The sequence below is a fragment of the Erpetoichthys calabaricus genome, chromosome 3 (genome assembly GCF_900747795.2).
Source record: "Erpetoichthys calabaricus chromosome 3, fErpCal1.3, whole genome shotgun sequence".
NCBI classification, from domain to species: domain Eukaryota; kingdom Metazoa; phylum Chordata; class Cladistia; order Polypteriformes; family Polypteridae; genus Erpetoichthys; species Erpetoichthys calabaricus.
The window spans coordinates 28669379-28682255 of record NC_041396.2 but is presented as its reverse complement, the minus strand read 5'-3'; the positions used below and the strand labels follow the sequence as shown (position 1 = coordinate 28682255).

At 38.0% G+C, this 12877-nt stretch overlaps 1 protein-coding gene across 1 annotated transcript in view; it reads left to right on the top strand.

The window, feature by feature from the left end:
- lrig2 (leucine-rich repeats and immunoglobulin-like domains 2) overlaps positions 1-12877 on the top strand; it is a 56423-nt gene that overhangs the window by 19446 nt on the left and 24100 nt on the right. Inside the window, exons 5-8 of the mRNA XM_028796520.2 lie at positions 3828-3971; positions 4580-4723; positions 6242-6385; positions 9093-9173. Of these exons, the coding sequence (XP_028652353.1) occupies positions 3828-3971; positions 4580-4723; positions 6242-6385; positions 9093-9173 (513 nt within the window). The remainder of the gene's footprint in view (positions 1-3827; positions 3972-4579; positions 4724-6241; positions 6386-9092; positions 9174-12877) is intronic.

Here is a 12877-nt window from a genome sequence, read left to right as displayed (position 1 = left end):
TCCTGCAGAAAATTTAAATTTAGTAATAAAAGAATGCATACAAACGTCAGTAGAAAAAATATCAGAACTAATCTTAGCAATGTCAGCAAGGGATGCGCTTCCCCTGAGATTTGTGAAGGTAATGGCTTCAGATAACTAATAATAAGTTGTGTTGAGTCTGAGTATGAAGTTCCCTCCAAAAAGTCGTAACAAAGAGGGTAAAACAACAGTTTGAAGTGATAGCTAAAGGCACAAAAATAAACTAGCCACACAGCAGTTTAAAGACACCAGTTAATAGAGCTTTAACTGTGTTCAACTATATTTAACAAAAAATATACTGTATTTTGGACATCATTTTCCATTCAGATAAACGTGTATATATAATCAATTGTTTGCTTTATCTTGCCTTGTCAGGGCTTGGTTTTCTGGAGTTGTGCATGGAATTACAAGAATAATGCATTTTACTTGCACTTGCCACACTTTTGTAAATTTAAATATTAGCATGAATTTCCTGCTATTTTAGGAAAATTTATTAAAATAAAAGGCTTCAGTTATTAACATTCAGGGCCAGTTTACTGCTTCACTTTCTTTGGTCTGACACTTCAAAGCTGTGCAAGATTAAGACTGCATTTGATGACATTATTTGTTACTATATTTGAATATACAGTTAATGGTGAGTACAGTTTTGGACTGGCACCTCTACCCTGAGGAACTCCTCTGTTATATAATCTTCATGGATGAGGTGGAGTTATTAAATCCTGTCCTTAAGGATGCGTATACACACATTCTGTACATTTTTTAAAGGTACTGATGCATACTGTTGAAAAATAAACATCATGTGTAGACATAAGTTAATCATAGAGAGTAATATCTCAGTCAACAATTACTGAAATAAGTTTCCTCCACATTTAGTTGCTGAAAGTGCCAAAGTGCAAAATAAAACTTGAAGGCCGCTGCCATATAAAAGTAATAAACCCAAATAATTTGTATTGTCCTAAATCTTCATAATTCAGATTACCTCAAGTAAAGATGCTTTAAGTGCTCATTCATCTGCATAGCACAATGTTTTAGAATTCATTAGTGTGCTGTAAAAATTTAAGACCACAATAAGAATGCATTCATGCAATTTTGTTTACCTCATTCTTCTCTTTATTATTTTTATGAATTTGTTATACACTTTTATTTAGTCCACTTGCCCTGTGCTATTACAGTGTAATTTAAACCTAAAATTGTGTGTATATTTTAATCAAGAACTTTTCTGTTCTTGAAGCACACTGCAAATTCTGAAAAGCTATGCTATCTGATTTCTTACTTAATTAATCTGTAAAGTTATTACTATTGACAATAGATTTAGCTTCTAATTTATTAGGTTAGCTGCTGTTCAAAGTAAAACAGAAGATTGTTAGCTAATCCAAATTAATAGATGTTAAAAACTTCCTTACTTTGTAATACTTTTAGACTATCCAGATAAACTTGCAACTTTGTTATTTACTTACATTCATGTTTAAGAGTGCTATCTTGTGGTGTTAAACAGTGGTAACACCCTTTTTACTTTACACAGAAATAGTGCTTGATCTAAATTCTGTTTTATTTCTTGATGGCTTTTCTTGAGGAATCTTAATAATTGATATGTCTGAAAGTTTTGCCTTCTTAATAATTATTTGTCAACAAGGGAGAAGATCCAAATTAATCAAATAATTACAGTGAAACCTCAGGTCACGACCGTAATTCATTCCAAAACTCCGGTCGCAACCCGATTTGGTCGTGACCGGAAGTAATTTCCCCCATAGGATTGTATGTAAATACAACTAATCCGTTCCGGACTGTATGAGCTGTATATATATTTTCTCTCTCTCTCTCTGTTGAGGTAAACATCATCTTTACATAGACCCAGTTGTTAATCACAACACGCTTCTGGGGTTTCCTCCTGACCTGACAGCAGCGGCAAGCAGCAATAGATTGCCACACAGAACATATTAAATGTATGATATTCCAGCTCTCTGCACATTTAGAATTCTTAGATTTATGCTTGATATCACTTTCATGACCAAATGCATTACAATTTATATGTTACATTTACAGATAAATCGTTAACTTTGTTTAAATAATAAATACTATTAATAATTACACATATGGGGTGGCACGGTGGCAGAGCAGTAGCGCTGCTGTCTCGCAGAGAGTCACGTCCCTTGTGATCCCTGCCTGGAGTTTGCATGTTTTCCTGGTGGGTTTCCACAGTGGGCTCAGTTTTCCATCCAAAGACATGAAGGTTTGGGGATTTGGTGAAGTTACAATGACGCTAGTGCATTTGTATGGTTGTGTTCTCCTTGCGATGAGCTGATGCCCTGTCCAGGGATTTTGTTTCTGTCCTGCGCCAATGCTGCTGGAATGGGCGCATCCCCGAATTGATGTATGTAATCATTAAACATCCTTTTCAGAGATATTGTGGCAAGGTGTCTTCTGAAATTAATGGATGTTTTGGGCACACGTGTCACATCTCGTGAGGTATAAACCTGGCCTTAGGCGCCTTACCTTTCAGCTGACGATCTTGACTAGGGCTTATTTTTGGGGTAGGGCTTATATTACAGAGCAACCTGAAAATCATGCTAGGGCTTCTTTCCAGAGTAGGTCTTATTTTCAGGGAAACATGGTAGTGTAAAACTGTCACACTAGCTTAACCCAGTAAAGTCTGGAATTTAGGAAAATTAATTTATTATAATTGTAAACTATGAAACAAAATCTTATAAAATGTGCATTTTAAGTCTAATGAATAAAGCAGTTTGATTTCAACATCTTACATGCTACCAAAACAGTAATATAATCAGATTTTTTTTTTCTGCAGTGATTTTTCTGGTGTCTTGGATGCTTCTTTTTTTTAAGTACATTGGATAACTTATTACTTGATGTCCCACTAATTCTACACTAAGGATCAGTATCTTATGCTAAGACTCTTTCATCTGGCTACCCACCATAGAATCCTTTTTGTATTTATTTTCAAGCTGTACTCAGTAGATTTCCCTCTGTTACAAAGGGGGCTGAAAGCAAGAACAAAGATTTCAGATGCCACTGAAATGTCAGTGGTTTGTGCAGCCATAATTATTGCTTGGTGAGTAGCAGGATCCAGACATTGTTCAGCAATGGCCCATGCAACATTTCCTACCACTCCATCTTTGAACAGAATTGAAAATCTTCATTAAAGTCAAATGAGTGTCTGTCAATGGTGCTACCTTCTACATTTCTTTCTTAACACCAGACAAGTATTTGCCATCTCTGCTGAAATGTTAAGAGATAGACACTACACTGGAAATTGGAAGTTCAGGTTAATATTCCATTGTTGGAAACTAATGGTTCTGTTTTGTGAAACCTAATATTAGTATACAGTGGATTTTCATGGTTTCTGCTGCTGTCTCCAAGTAGAGTCCTTGCCTCCTTCACATATGACAATGATTCTACCTGTTTCAGTAGTCCTGTTCACTTTCTAGGCATGATATGTTGAGTTCACAGATCTGTCTTAATGGCAGAGGTGATGTATAATAAACAAGAAGGCTTCCTGTTCAGCCCCACCTATTTATTTGCCTAGAGCAATGTAGCCTCTCAGTATTCCATTTGCAGGAGTAAACTAATTGTACTTACTGATAAAACGTGTCTTCTGAATGAGCAAATGTTTATATGCCTAAATGCCTCAAAAAGAGTCGCATTTCATTTTATTGATTTGTTTGGCTGGCTTTCTTCTGAATATTTGACCTAAAAACCATCTGTGGTTTTCTATAATCTGTTTTTCATTTCGAGTCCCATTTTTTTTTTGCCATTTGCCATTCTCAATTTTTTTTTTCTTCTGTTTTTTGTAGGGAATTGAAAAGAAATCGCATAAAAGTAGTAGAGAGTCTTACCTTTCAGGGTTCAGAGTCCCTGAAGTCATTGAAGATTCAACGCAATGGAATAGTTAAGCTTATGGACGGAGCTTTTTTTGGTCTAAACAACATGGAGGAACTGTGAGTTTTGAGTTTTAATTTTAACTTTCATGCTTTAATTACTTGCATGACTTATGTCAGTGTTAATCTGCAGCCAAAGACCCTGTTACAAATTTTAAATTTGGCTTTAAGATTGTCTTAGTTTATCCCTGAATTTTAGATTGGCAATGGAGTGTTCCTGGCCAAGAAGGCTTTAATTTTCAGTAATGTAAGCAATGGATGAACTGAATATTGCATATTGTAATGACATGATATTTCACTTATGCAGCAAAATGCGTTAGTCTAGTAGCCCACTAGCAACATAATGACCATGGAGATACACACACTTGTCTTTGCATTCCATATTTTTTCTGATGTGATCAGTGCTATTATTTGGTTCACATCATTTTGGCCTTGAACCTTTAAAAGGGAAGTCTAAATTGTACCAGGTTGAATATGACTTTTTTTGTATGAAGCTGATTTTAAGGCTGAATGTGAATGAAATCTTATTTAATCTTTTTTTTTTTTTTTTGTGTTGTAGTAATATTAGCCCTGTCATTTGAATTTTTTATTCCCTTTTTCCTCCTTATACAGTACTTAAAATATGTTCTCAATGCCCTTTGTCTCTTAAATTATAATTTTAATTGTAGGGAACTGGAGTTCAATAATCTGACAGAAGTAAGCAAGGGCTGGCTGTATGGGCTACGTATGCTACAAGTGCTTCGCGTGAGCCATAATGCAGTTAGCAGAATTAGCCCAGATGCATGGGATTTTTGCCACAGATTATTGGAACTGTAAGTATTACTGTGTTTTCTGTTTTGCTCCATATATGGCCCTATTTGATAATTGAATTTTTATATGCTTTTTTATTTAAGTTTTAATATTTTCTTGATTGCTTTATTTCTGTAATTGTGCCTAACTTTACTACAATCTGACATAGATTAAGCCCATTGCATTTGAGCCTCATCCTGTATCTTGTGGGTAATATACCCACACAGTGGTTCCTATGTCATTTTTTTTATTTGAACCCAAATTGGTTTCATGGGATGACCCCATTTAAATGCACTAAATGCAGCAACATCTCTTGGAATCAGTTTCAGGTAAGATCCCTTTGTTTTCGTTTCAGCCTTCATGGTAGCCCATTTTTTTCTCATTGCTTGTTTAATACAGTAAGATAAATTTTGGCCTTAGGCTCCAAGAGCAAATGTTGTATCATGAACAGACGGTTCAGTCGAGGTTTGGAGACTTTCTATTACTTAAGGCTTCCATTGTTGCAATACATGCTGTGCAGATAAGTGGTGTGGCACCTGAGCATGATGCAGTTGACATTACAATCGGCACCTTCAAATTTGGGCTCTTGGACAATTATTGGAAAAGCTGATCTGCTTTCTGTAGCAGAGGAAGTTGAGCGCCTGAAAGTCCTATTCATAAGTGAAGGAAGTTCTATCAAATTTATCAATAATCTGTGCACAAAATACAATATTGCAAGTGTTCTGTAGGACAGTAACAGTAAATCAAGAGTTAAATCCTATGAAAGTTCTCCCCATTTATATCTCTACGGTTTCACACTTTGGCTAGTGACTGAAAGAATGAGATTGGCTGAAACTTTAAGACATTGATGGTACTGGAGGGTGGCAACACTGCATGTTGATTAGCACATGAAGGTAAAATGTTTTACTATACTATGTACAGGTGACAATAATGATGATCCTATAAACCTATATTGACCCAATTAAGTTTCTGCAAACAGAGTCTAGGTGTACTCTCCTTGACGGGATCAGAAGGTATGCAATGGAGTCCAAAGGAGTACAGATGATTTGGCCATTTATTAGGATACCATTTGGGTACCTCCTGCAGGTGATTTCCTTTGCAGTGCTCACTGAGAGAAGTAACAGAGAAAAACCCAAGACTTTGAAATGAGCTAGTTTGTCAAATGGTCCTGGAGCACTCTGGAATTCTCCCAGATGAGTTTGAGTGTATTTCAAGGAACAAAGAAATGTCATATGGCCTTGTTATATTTCTGCTGTCAAGGCTGTCACCAGGAGAAACCGGTAGAAGCTGAATTAGGTTGATCCATGCGTATAGAAATCAGGTCACTATGTTTTCTGTCGCTGAAAATGTCAAGCAATACAGTATGAGAAATGTTTTAGGGCTTTACATTTATTGAATGAAAATGGATTCATCGTTAAAATCTTACCACTCTCGGTAGGGCAGCTGTCATTTGGGGATGTACAGGTGGAATTAATTGTTACTTGACTATCTAAGCAGCTGTTTTTTGTGGTTTTTTTTTTTTTTCTCTTTGTCTACCTCAGTGACTTGTCCTCTAACCACTTAACTCGTTTGGATGAAACTACTTTTGCTGGCCTTGGGACTCTTGAGAGCCTTCATTTAGGGGACAATGCTTTGAGTCACCTTGCAGACGGAGTTTTTAACAGCCTGTCTAACCTGCAGATTTTGTAAGTGTAAATGCCAATAGAATGTTGGAGAAAATTCTTGAAGTAAATGTATTTTTTTTGCAGTGAACGCATTTTTAGTTCTCTTTTAATAAATATTAGCTTTAGTGTATGTGTGTGTTTTGTTTTTTTTTTTTGATTGAGGCCTAGTTTAAATGAGAATAGTCAGACTTTATCTCATTAGCTTTTTTTAAGGATACTAATTAAATTTAGACTATTTATGTAAGAATTTCATTATTTTACAGTTCTGGTAATCCACAGGAATTGAAAGACTTTCCTGTTTCAATTATACAGTAAAACCTTGGATTGCGAGTAACTTGGTCTGCGAGTGTTTTGCAAGACAAGCAAAATTTTTAATAAAGTTTAACTTGATAAACGAGTGAGGTCTTACAATACGAGTAGTACATATACGCTTTGTCTGCCAAGCGTTACATGATCACAACTGAGCTGATGGTTCTCTCTCTCTCTCGCTGCGGGATTGTGGGTAATCGTCTCCCATTCTCGGTCTCTGTCGGTGTGCCTCACTAATATAGTCAACATCCGTACGAGCATATACTGTTTACTATAGCATCGTGACCACGTGTGTGTGTTGTAATGTGTTAGTCCTTGTCTTGCACCCCAAAACACGAAGCTGAGTCTCAGTACTTTAGCAACACCAGCTTTATTCAGCGTGAAACAGGAACAGCACAGTTATTTATTGTAGCGTGATCTGTCACTCTCCTATACGCAGACACAGTTGTCAGGCAGGGTCATGGCCAGGTTAGTGCCCAAATAATACTGTGCCCTGCATTTATAATGTTCCTTGCATCACCTATCAATGGCAGGCACTTATAGCATGCCCGCAATCTTTTTGGATTCGCTTTTATGGCGAACTACTACAGCGCTGGGAGCCTGTGGTTGCTTCAGGGCGCTCTTCTGCGTGTCGACCTGTTGGGTGGAATCCCAAAAGAGTTTAGAAACCTTACAGTGTGTAAAGCATTTTTTTTATTTTGCATCCAAGTGTAGTGACTCATCAAGCAAAAGCAACTGTCATTAGGGAAGCTCCATGTTAAAGTCGCAAAAAAAGAAGATTCCAGTGAGCCAACAGATAGCAGGGATTCTGTTAGAGTGAAAGTTGTCATACACAATAACCCTCCTCGTCCTCTCGTCTGCCTCACACCAGCTGCGATTCTTTTCAAAGATAAAGTGCAGGATAATTTGTTTAATGTATTTTTACTTTATATTTTGTATTAATCATTTTTATATGAATAGTTTTGGGTTGTGGAAGGAATCATCTGAGTTTCCATTATTTCTTATGGGAAAATTTGCTTTGATATACGAGTGCTTTGCATTACAAGCACAAATCCGGAATGAATTATGCTCGCAATCCAAGGTTCCACTGTATTTAAAAGACATTGTAAATATAATTTTTCAAGTCAGGAGTGCTCGGTCTGAGCTGCAGTTACCTTGGACATATCTGAAAGGACAGACCTAAGAAATAGTTTTTCTGCTTCTAGTTATCCAACTCACTTAGAGCTTCTTCCTTCCTACAATCATACTTAATAAGAAACTTCACCCATTTATATGATTGCCTGTTAAAAATAATTATATGATTGTTTTTATAGCTGTATACACAAAAATGCATTGCAATAGCTCTACTGATGCAGTTTTATTGCATTTCAATTGGAAGTTCAGTTCTCAGTTGAAATAGGCTTTTTTAGGATTTTGTAAAATTTTCCCAGTTTTATAGAACAATCACTAATTCTCTTTATAATGTAATATGTAACTATTAAATGTAATATTTTATTTCTTAATAGTGTTCAGAATACTATTAGAGCATTTGTTTTTCTCTGATTTTAACATGTTTTCCTAGTCTTCACTAGATGAAACATGAATGATGACCGAAGTTTCATTTTTGGTTTTGATATTGTACATATGCAAACTATTATGTTTTTACTATTTTAAGCATCCTGAAAAGTAAACACTTAAAAATATGGCTAATCCTCCAAATTCACTGCTGCAGAGTTCTGTCTTAAATTTTGGGCTGGATCACTGTCTCTGTGGAGTTTACATTTTCTGCCTGTGTCTGCATGGGACTAGTGGCAACTCCAGATTGACTGACTGTATTAGAGATTGGGAGTGTAGTATGCTCTGTGATAGGCCAGTATCCTTTTTAGGTTTGGTTACCACTTTAAAATCAGTATTACTGTATAGGAACCAACCATCTAACTGGAAGAGCAAGTTGTAGTATGAATGGATGGATTTTTAAAAAATTGATTTATTACGAAAAAGTACTTTGCTTACTTGTCAGGTCTCTCTGAAATAAGTGTTATATGGAGTTAAGTTTCCTCATTTGAAATTACTTGCTTTACTGTTTTTTTAATATAATTAAGTGCCTTAAACAGAGATCCCTTTTATCCACTAATTCCTTAAATCCAGCATTCCATTAGAAGGTAATATTAAGTAAATGAGTATCTCTGCATCATTGGGTGCCAGGTGAGAACTAACCTTAAGTAGTCAGGTCATCGCATGACATTGTCACGCAGATAGTCCAATTTATAATTGTACTTCAATGATATGGAGGAAACAATTCATACTCCACACAGACTATGCCTATAATGGGATTCAAACACTGACCTTAGGGGAGTCTCTCTTAATATCATTATTATTATTATTATTATTATTTTAGTTGTCAGATGATAGTTGAATATTTTTTCCATTTTTTGTTCAGGTCTTTAAAGAACAATGAAATCTCTTGGGCAATCGAAGATTCAGTCGGAGTGTTTCTTGGCTTAGAAAAGCTGCACACACTGTAAGTCTTTATTTTGAATCACAAGTGCCTGTAGTAGGTATGTTAAAATCCAAAAAAATTCTCAAAAGTTTAGTATATCAAATCAGAAACATGTAAACTTTTGTACAGATTTCTAAACATAATATTACAGTAGCTCAGAATTTACTTGTTTAATTTTCAGTGTGTTTGAATATTATACTTGAACATGGGCGGGGGGCTCCACTAGTTATTCCATGTTTTATGTGTATGTAGCCATTTGATGTTCAGATTTTGTAAGATGAGGTTTCACATGTGCAGCACACGTTCTCCTTTTGTTATTAGGAAGACTGTCTGTTTTTCTCCTACGCTTCATGCCGCAAACCAAGCATGAAAATGGCAGCTTATAATTTGCTTGCTAGCTGGTTGCAGATTTTGCCAGATTGTTTCTTAAAAAGGAAGAAATAAAAAGAAATTTAAATTGTGGTTTGGGATAGATTTTATTAAAATAGATGAGACCTATTTATGGACACAGTTCTCTAGTTTTGTTATTTACACACATACGCTTGTTTCCCATTAAAGGAAACAATAGGAAGTAAGTTGTTTTATTAATTTATCTTGTGTAAGAGAGAGAGAGAATATTTTTCACTCCAAGGCTTATCCACAATGATAAAGAATACACACTCCCCTAATTCAGGGTTACGTTAATTTAACATGGGAACGTCTTCTTCTTTCAGTTGCCCCCGTTAGGGGTTGCCACAGCGGATCATCTTCTTCCATATATTTCTGTCCTCTGCATCTTGTTCTGTTAAACCCATCACCTGCATGTCCTCTCTCACCACATCCATAAACCTTCTCTTTTTCTCTTGCCTGGCAGCTCTATCCTTAGCATCCTTCTCCCAATACACTCAGCATCTCTCCTCTGCACATGTCCAAGCCAATGCAATCTCGCCTCTCTGACTTTGTCTCCCAACCGTCCAACTTGAGCTGACCCTCTAATGTACTCATTTTTAATCCTATTCTTCCTCGTCACACCCAGTGCAAATCTTAGCATCTCTAACTCTGCCACCACCAGCTCTGTCTCCTGCTTTCTGGTCAGTGCCACCGTCTCCAACCTGTATAACATAGCTGGTCTCACTACTGTCCTGTAGACCTTCCCTTTCACTTTTGCTGATACCCGTCTGTCACAAATCACTCCTGACGCTCTTCTCCACCCATTCCACCCTGCCTGCACTCTTTTTCACCTCTCTTCCACAATCCCCATTACTCTGTAGTATTGATCCGAAGTATTTAAACTCCTCCACCTTCGCCAACTCCCTGCATCTTCACCGTTCCACTGACCTCCCTCTCATTCATAGACATGTACTTGGTCTTGTTCCTACTGACCTTCATTCCTCTCCTCTCTAGAGCATATCTCCACCTCTCCAGGGTCTCCTCAACCCTGCTCTCTACTATCGCTACAGATCACAATGTCATCAGCAAGCATCATAGTCCATGAGGACTCCTGTCTGATCTCATCTGTCAACCTGTCCATCACCATTGCAAATAAGAAAAGGCTCAGAGCTGATCCCTGATGTAATACCACCTCCAACTTGAATGCATCCGTCACTTCTACCGCAGACCTCACCACAGTCGCACTTCCCTCGTACATATCCTGTACAACTCTTATGTACTTCTCTGCCACTCCCGACTTCCTCATACAGTACCACAGCTCCTCTCGAGGCACCCTGTCATATGCTTTCTCCAGGTCCACAAAGACGCAGTGCAACTCCTTCTGGCCTTCTCTAAACATCTACATCAACATCCTCAGAGTAAACAATTTTATTCCCCTGTAGTTACTGCAGTCCTGCACATCCCCCTTATTCTTAAATAGCACCAGTACACTTCTCCACTCCTCAGGCATCGTCTCACTTTCCAAGATTCCATTAAACAATCTGGTTAAAAACTCCACTGCCATCTCTCCTAAACTCATCCATGCTTCCATAGGTATGTCATCTGGACCAACGGCCTTTCCATTCTTCATCCTCTTCATAGCTGTCCTTACTTCCTCCTTGCTAATCCGTTGCACTTACTGATTCACTATCTCCACATCATCCAACCTCTTCTCTCTCTCTCTCTCTCTCTCTCTCTCTCTCTCATTCTGTTCATTCATCAGCCTCTCAAAGTACTCTTTCCATCCGCTCAACACACTATCCTTTATCACCCTAACCTGCTGCACATCTTTCCCAGCTCAGTCCCTCTGTCTAGCCAATCGGTACAGGCCCTTTTCTCCCTCCTTAGTGTCCAACCTCTCATATAACTCATCATACGCTTTATTTTTAGCCTTCGCCACCTGTCTCTTCATCTTGTGCCTTATCTCCTTGTACTCTTGTCTACTTTCTGCATCTCTCTGACTATCCCACTTCTTCTTTGCCATCCTCTTCCTCTGTATACTCTCCTGTATTTCCTCATTCCACCACCAGGTTTCCTTTTCCTCCTTCCTCTTTCCAGATGTCACGCCAAGCACCCTTCTTGCTGTCACCCTTACTACATCTGCTGTAGTTTCCCAGCTGTCTGGTAACTATTCACTGCCACACAGTGTCTGTCTCGCTTCCTTTTTCAACTTCTGCCATTTGATCCTTGGCTCTGCCCTCACTGTCTTCCTCTTCTTGTTCTCCCAACGTCATCCTACAGACCACCATCCTATGCTGCTTAACTACACTTTCCCCTGCCACCACTTCGCAGTCTTCAATCTCCTTCAGATCAACTCTTCTGCATAGGATGTAATCTACCTGTGTGCATCTTCCTTCACTCTTGTATATAACCCTGTGTTCCACCCTCTTCTTAAAATATGTATTCACCACAGCCATGTCCATCCTTTTGGCAAAATCCACTATCCTCTGACCTTCTTCATTCCTCTCCTTGACACCATACCTACCCATCACCTCCTCGTCTCCTCTGTTCCCTTCCCCAGCATGTCCATTGAAATCTACTCCAATCACCACTTTCTGTCCCTTGGGTACACTGTTCATCACTTCATCCAGCTCACTCCAAAAATCTTCTTTCTCATCTATTGCACACCCAACCTGCGGTGCATATGCACTAACAACATTCATCATCTCTTCTTCACCTCCATTTTCTTCGGCCAACAGTAGCCCAATATCTGCCAGCACCCTGTTGGCTAACAGTACTGGTGGTGGTCGTTGTGAACCCGGGGCTCGACCAATCCGGTATGGGAATTTGTATTGTTGTCCGCATATTAATTTGGCAAAATTTTACACCGGATACCCTTCCTGATATCCAATTTATCTGGGCTTAGGACCAGCATGAAGAATCACACTGGTTTGTGCATCCCATGTGGCTGGGTTAGGAACGAAAAGGCAAATTTACATAAAAATGAAATACTGTACAGAAAAGTTTGAGGAGACATAAGAAGGGGGAGCTACTTTCTAAAATGCAAGATGTTAAACTGAAACTGTCAAACAGTACCACTTTGCTAATATACTTTTTCTTAAATTGCTACATGAGACATATCACCACTACCTTTGTAAGTAAGAAGAATGGCGATGGTTTGAGTGCAGTCAAATTAAAGATAGATTCACATTACTCTGAAAAAGACAGTTATAGTACTTAAATATCATGAAAAGTACTCGTGAGTTACTGGACGTTTACAGTCCAAGAAGTGCAACCCTGTTGTGATTCTGCTAGGAAAAAAGAGAGATTTAAACTCATAAGAGCATAAAGGCGTAAGAGAGAGATCAACATATTGC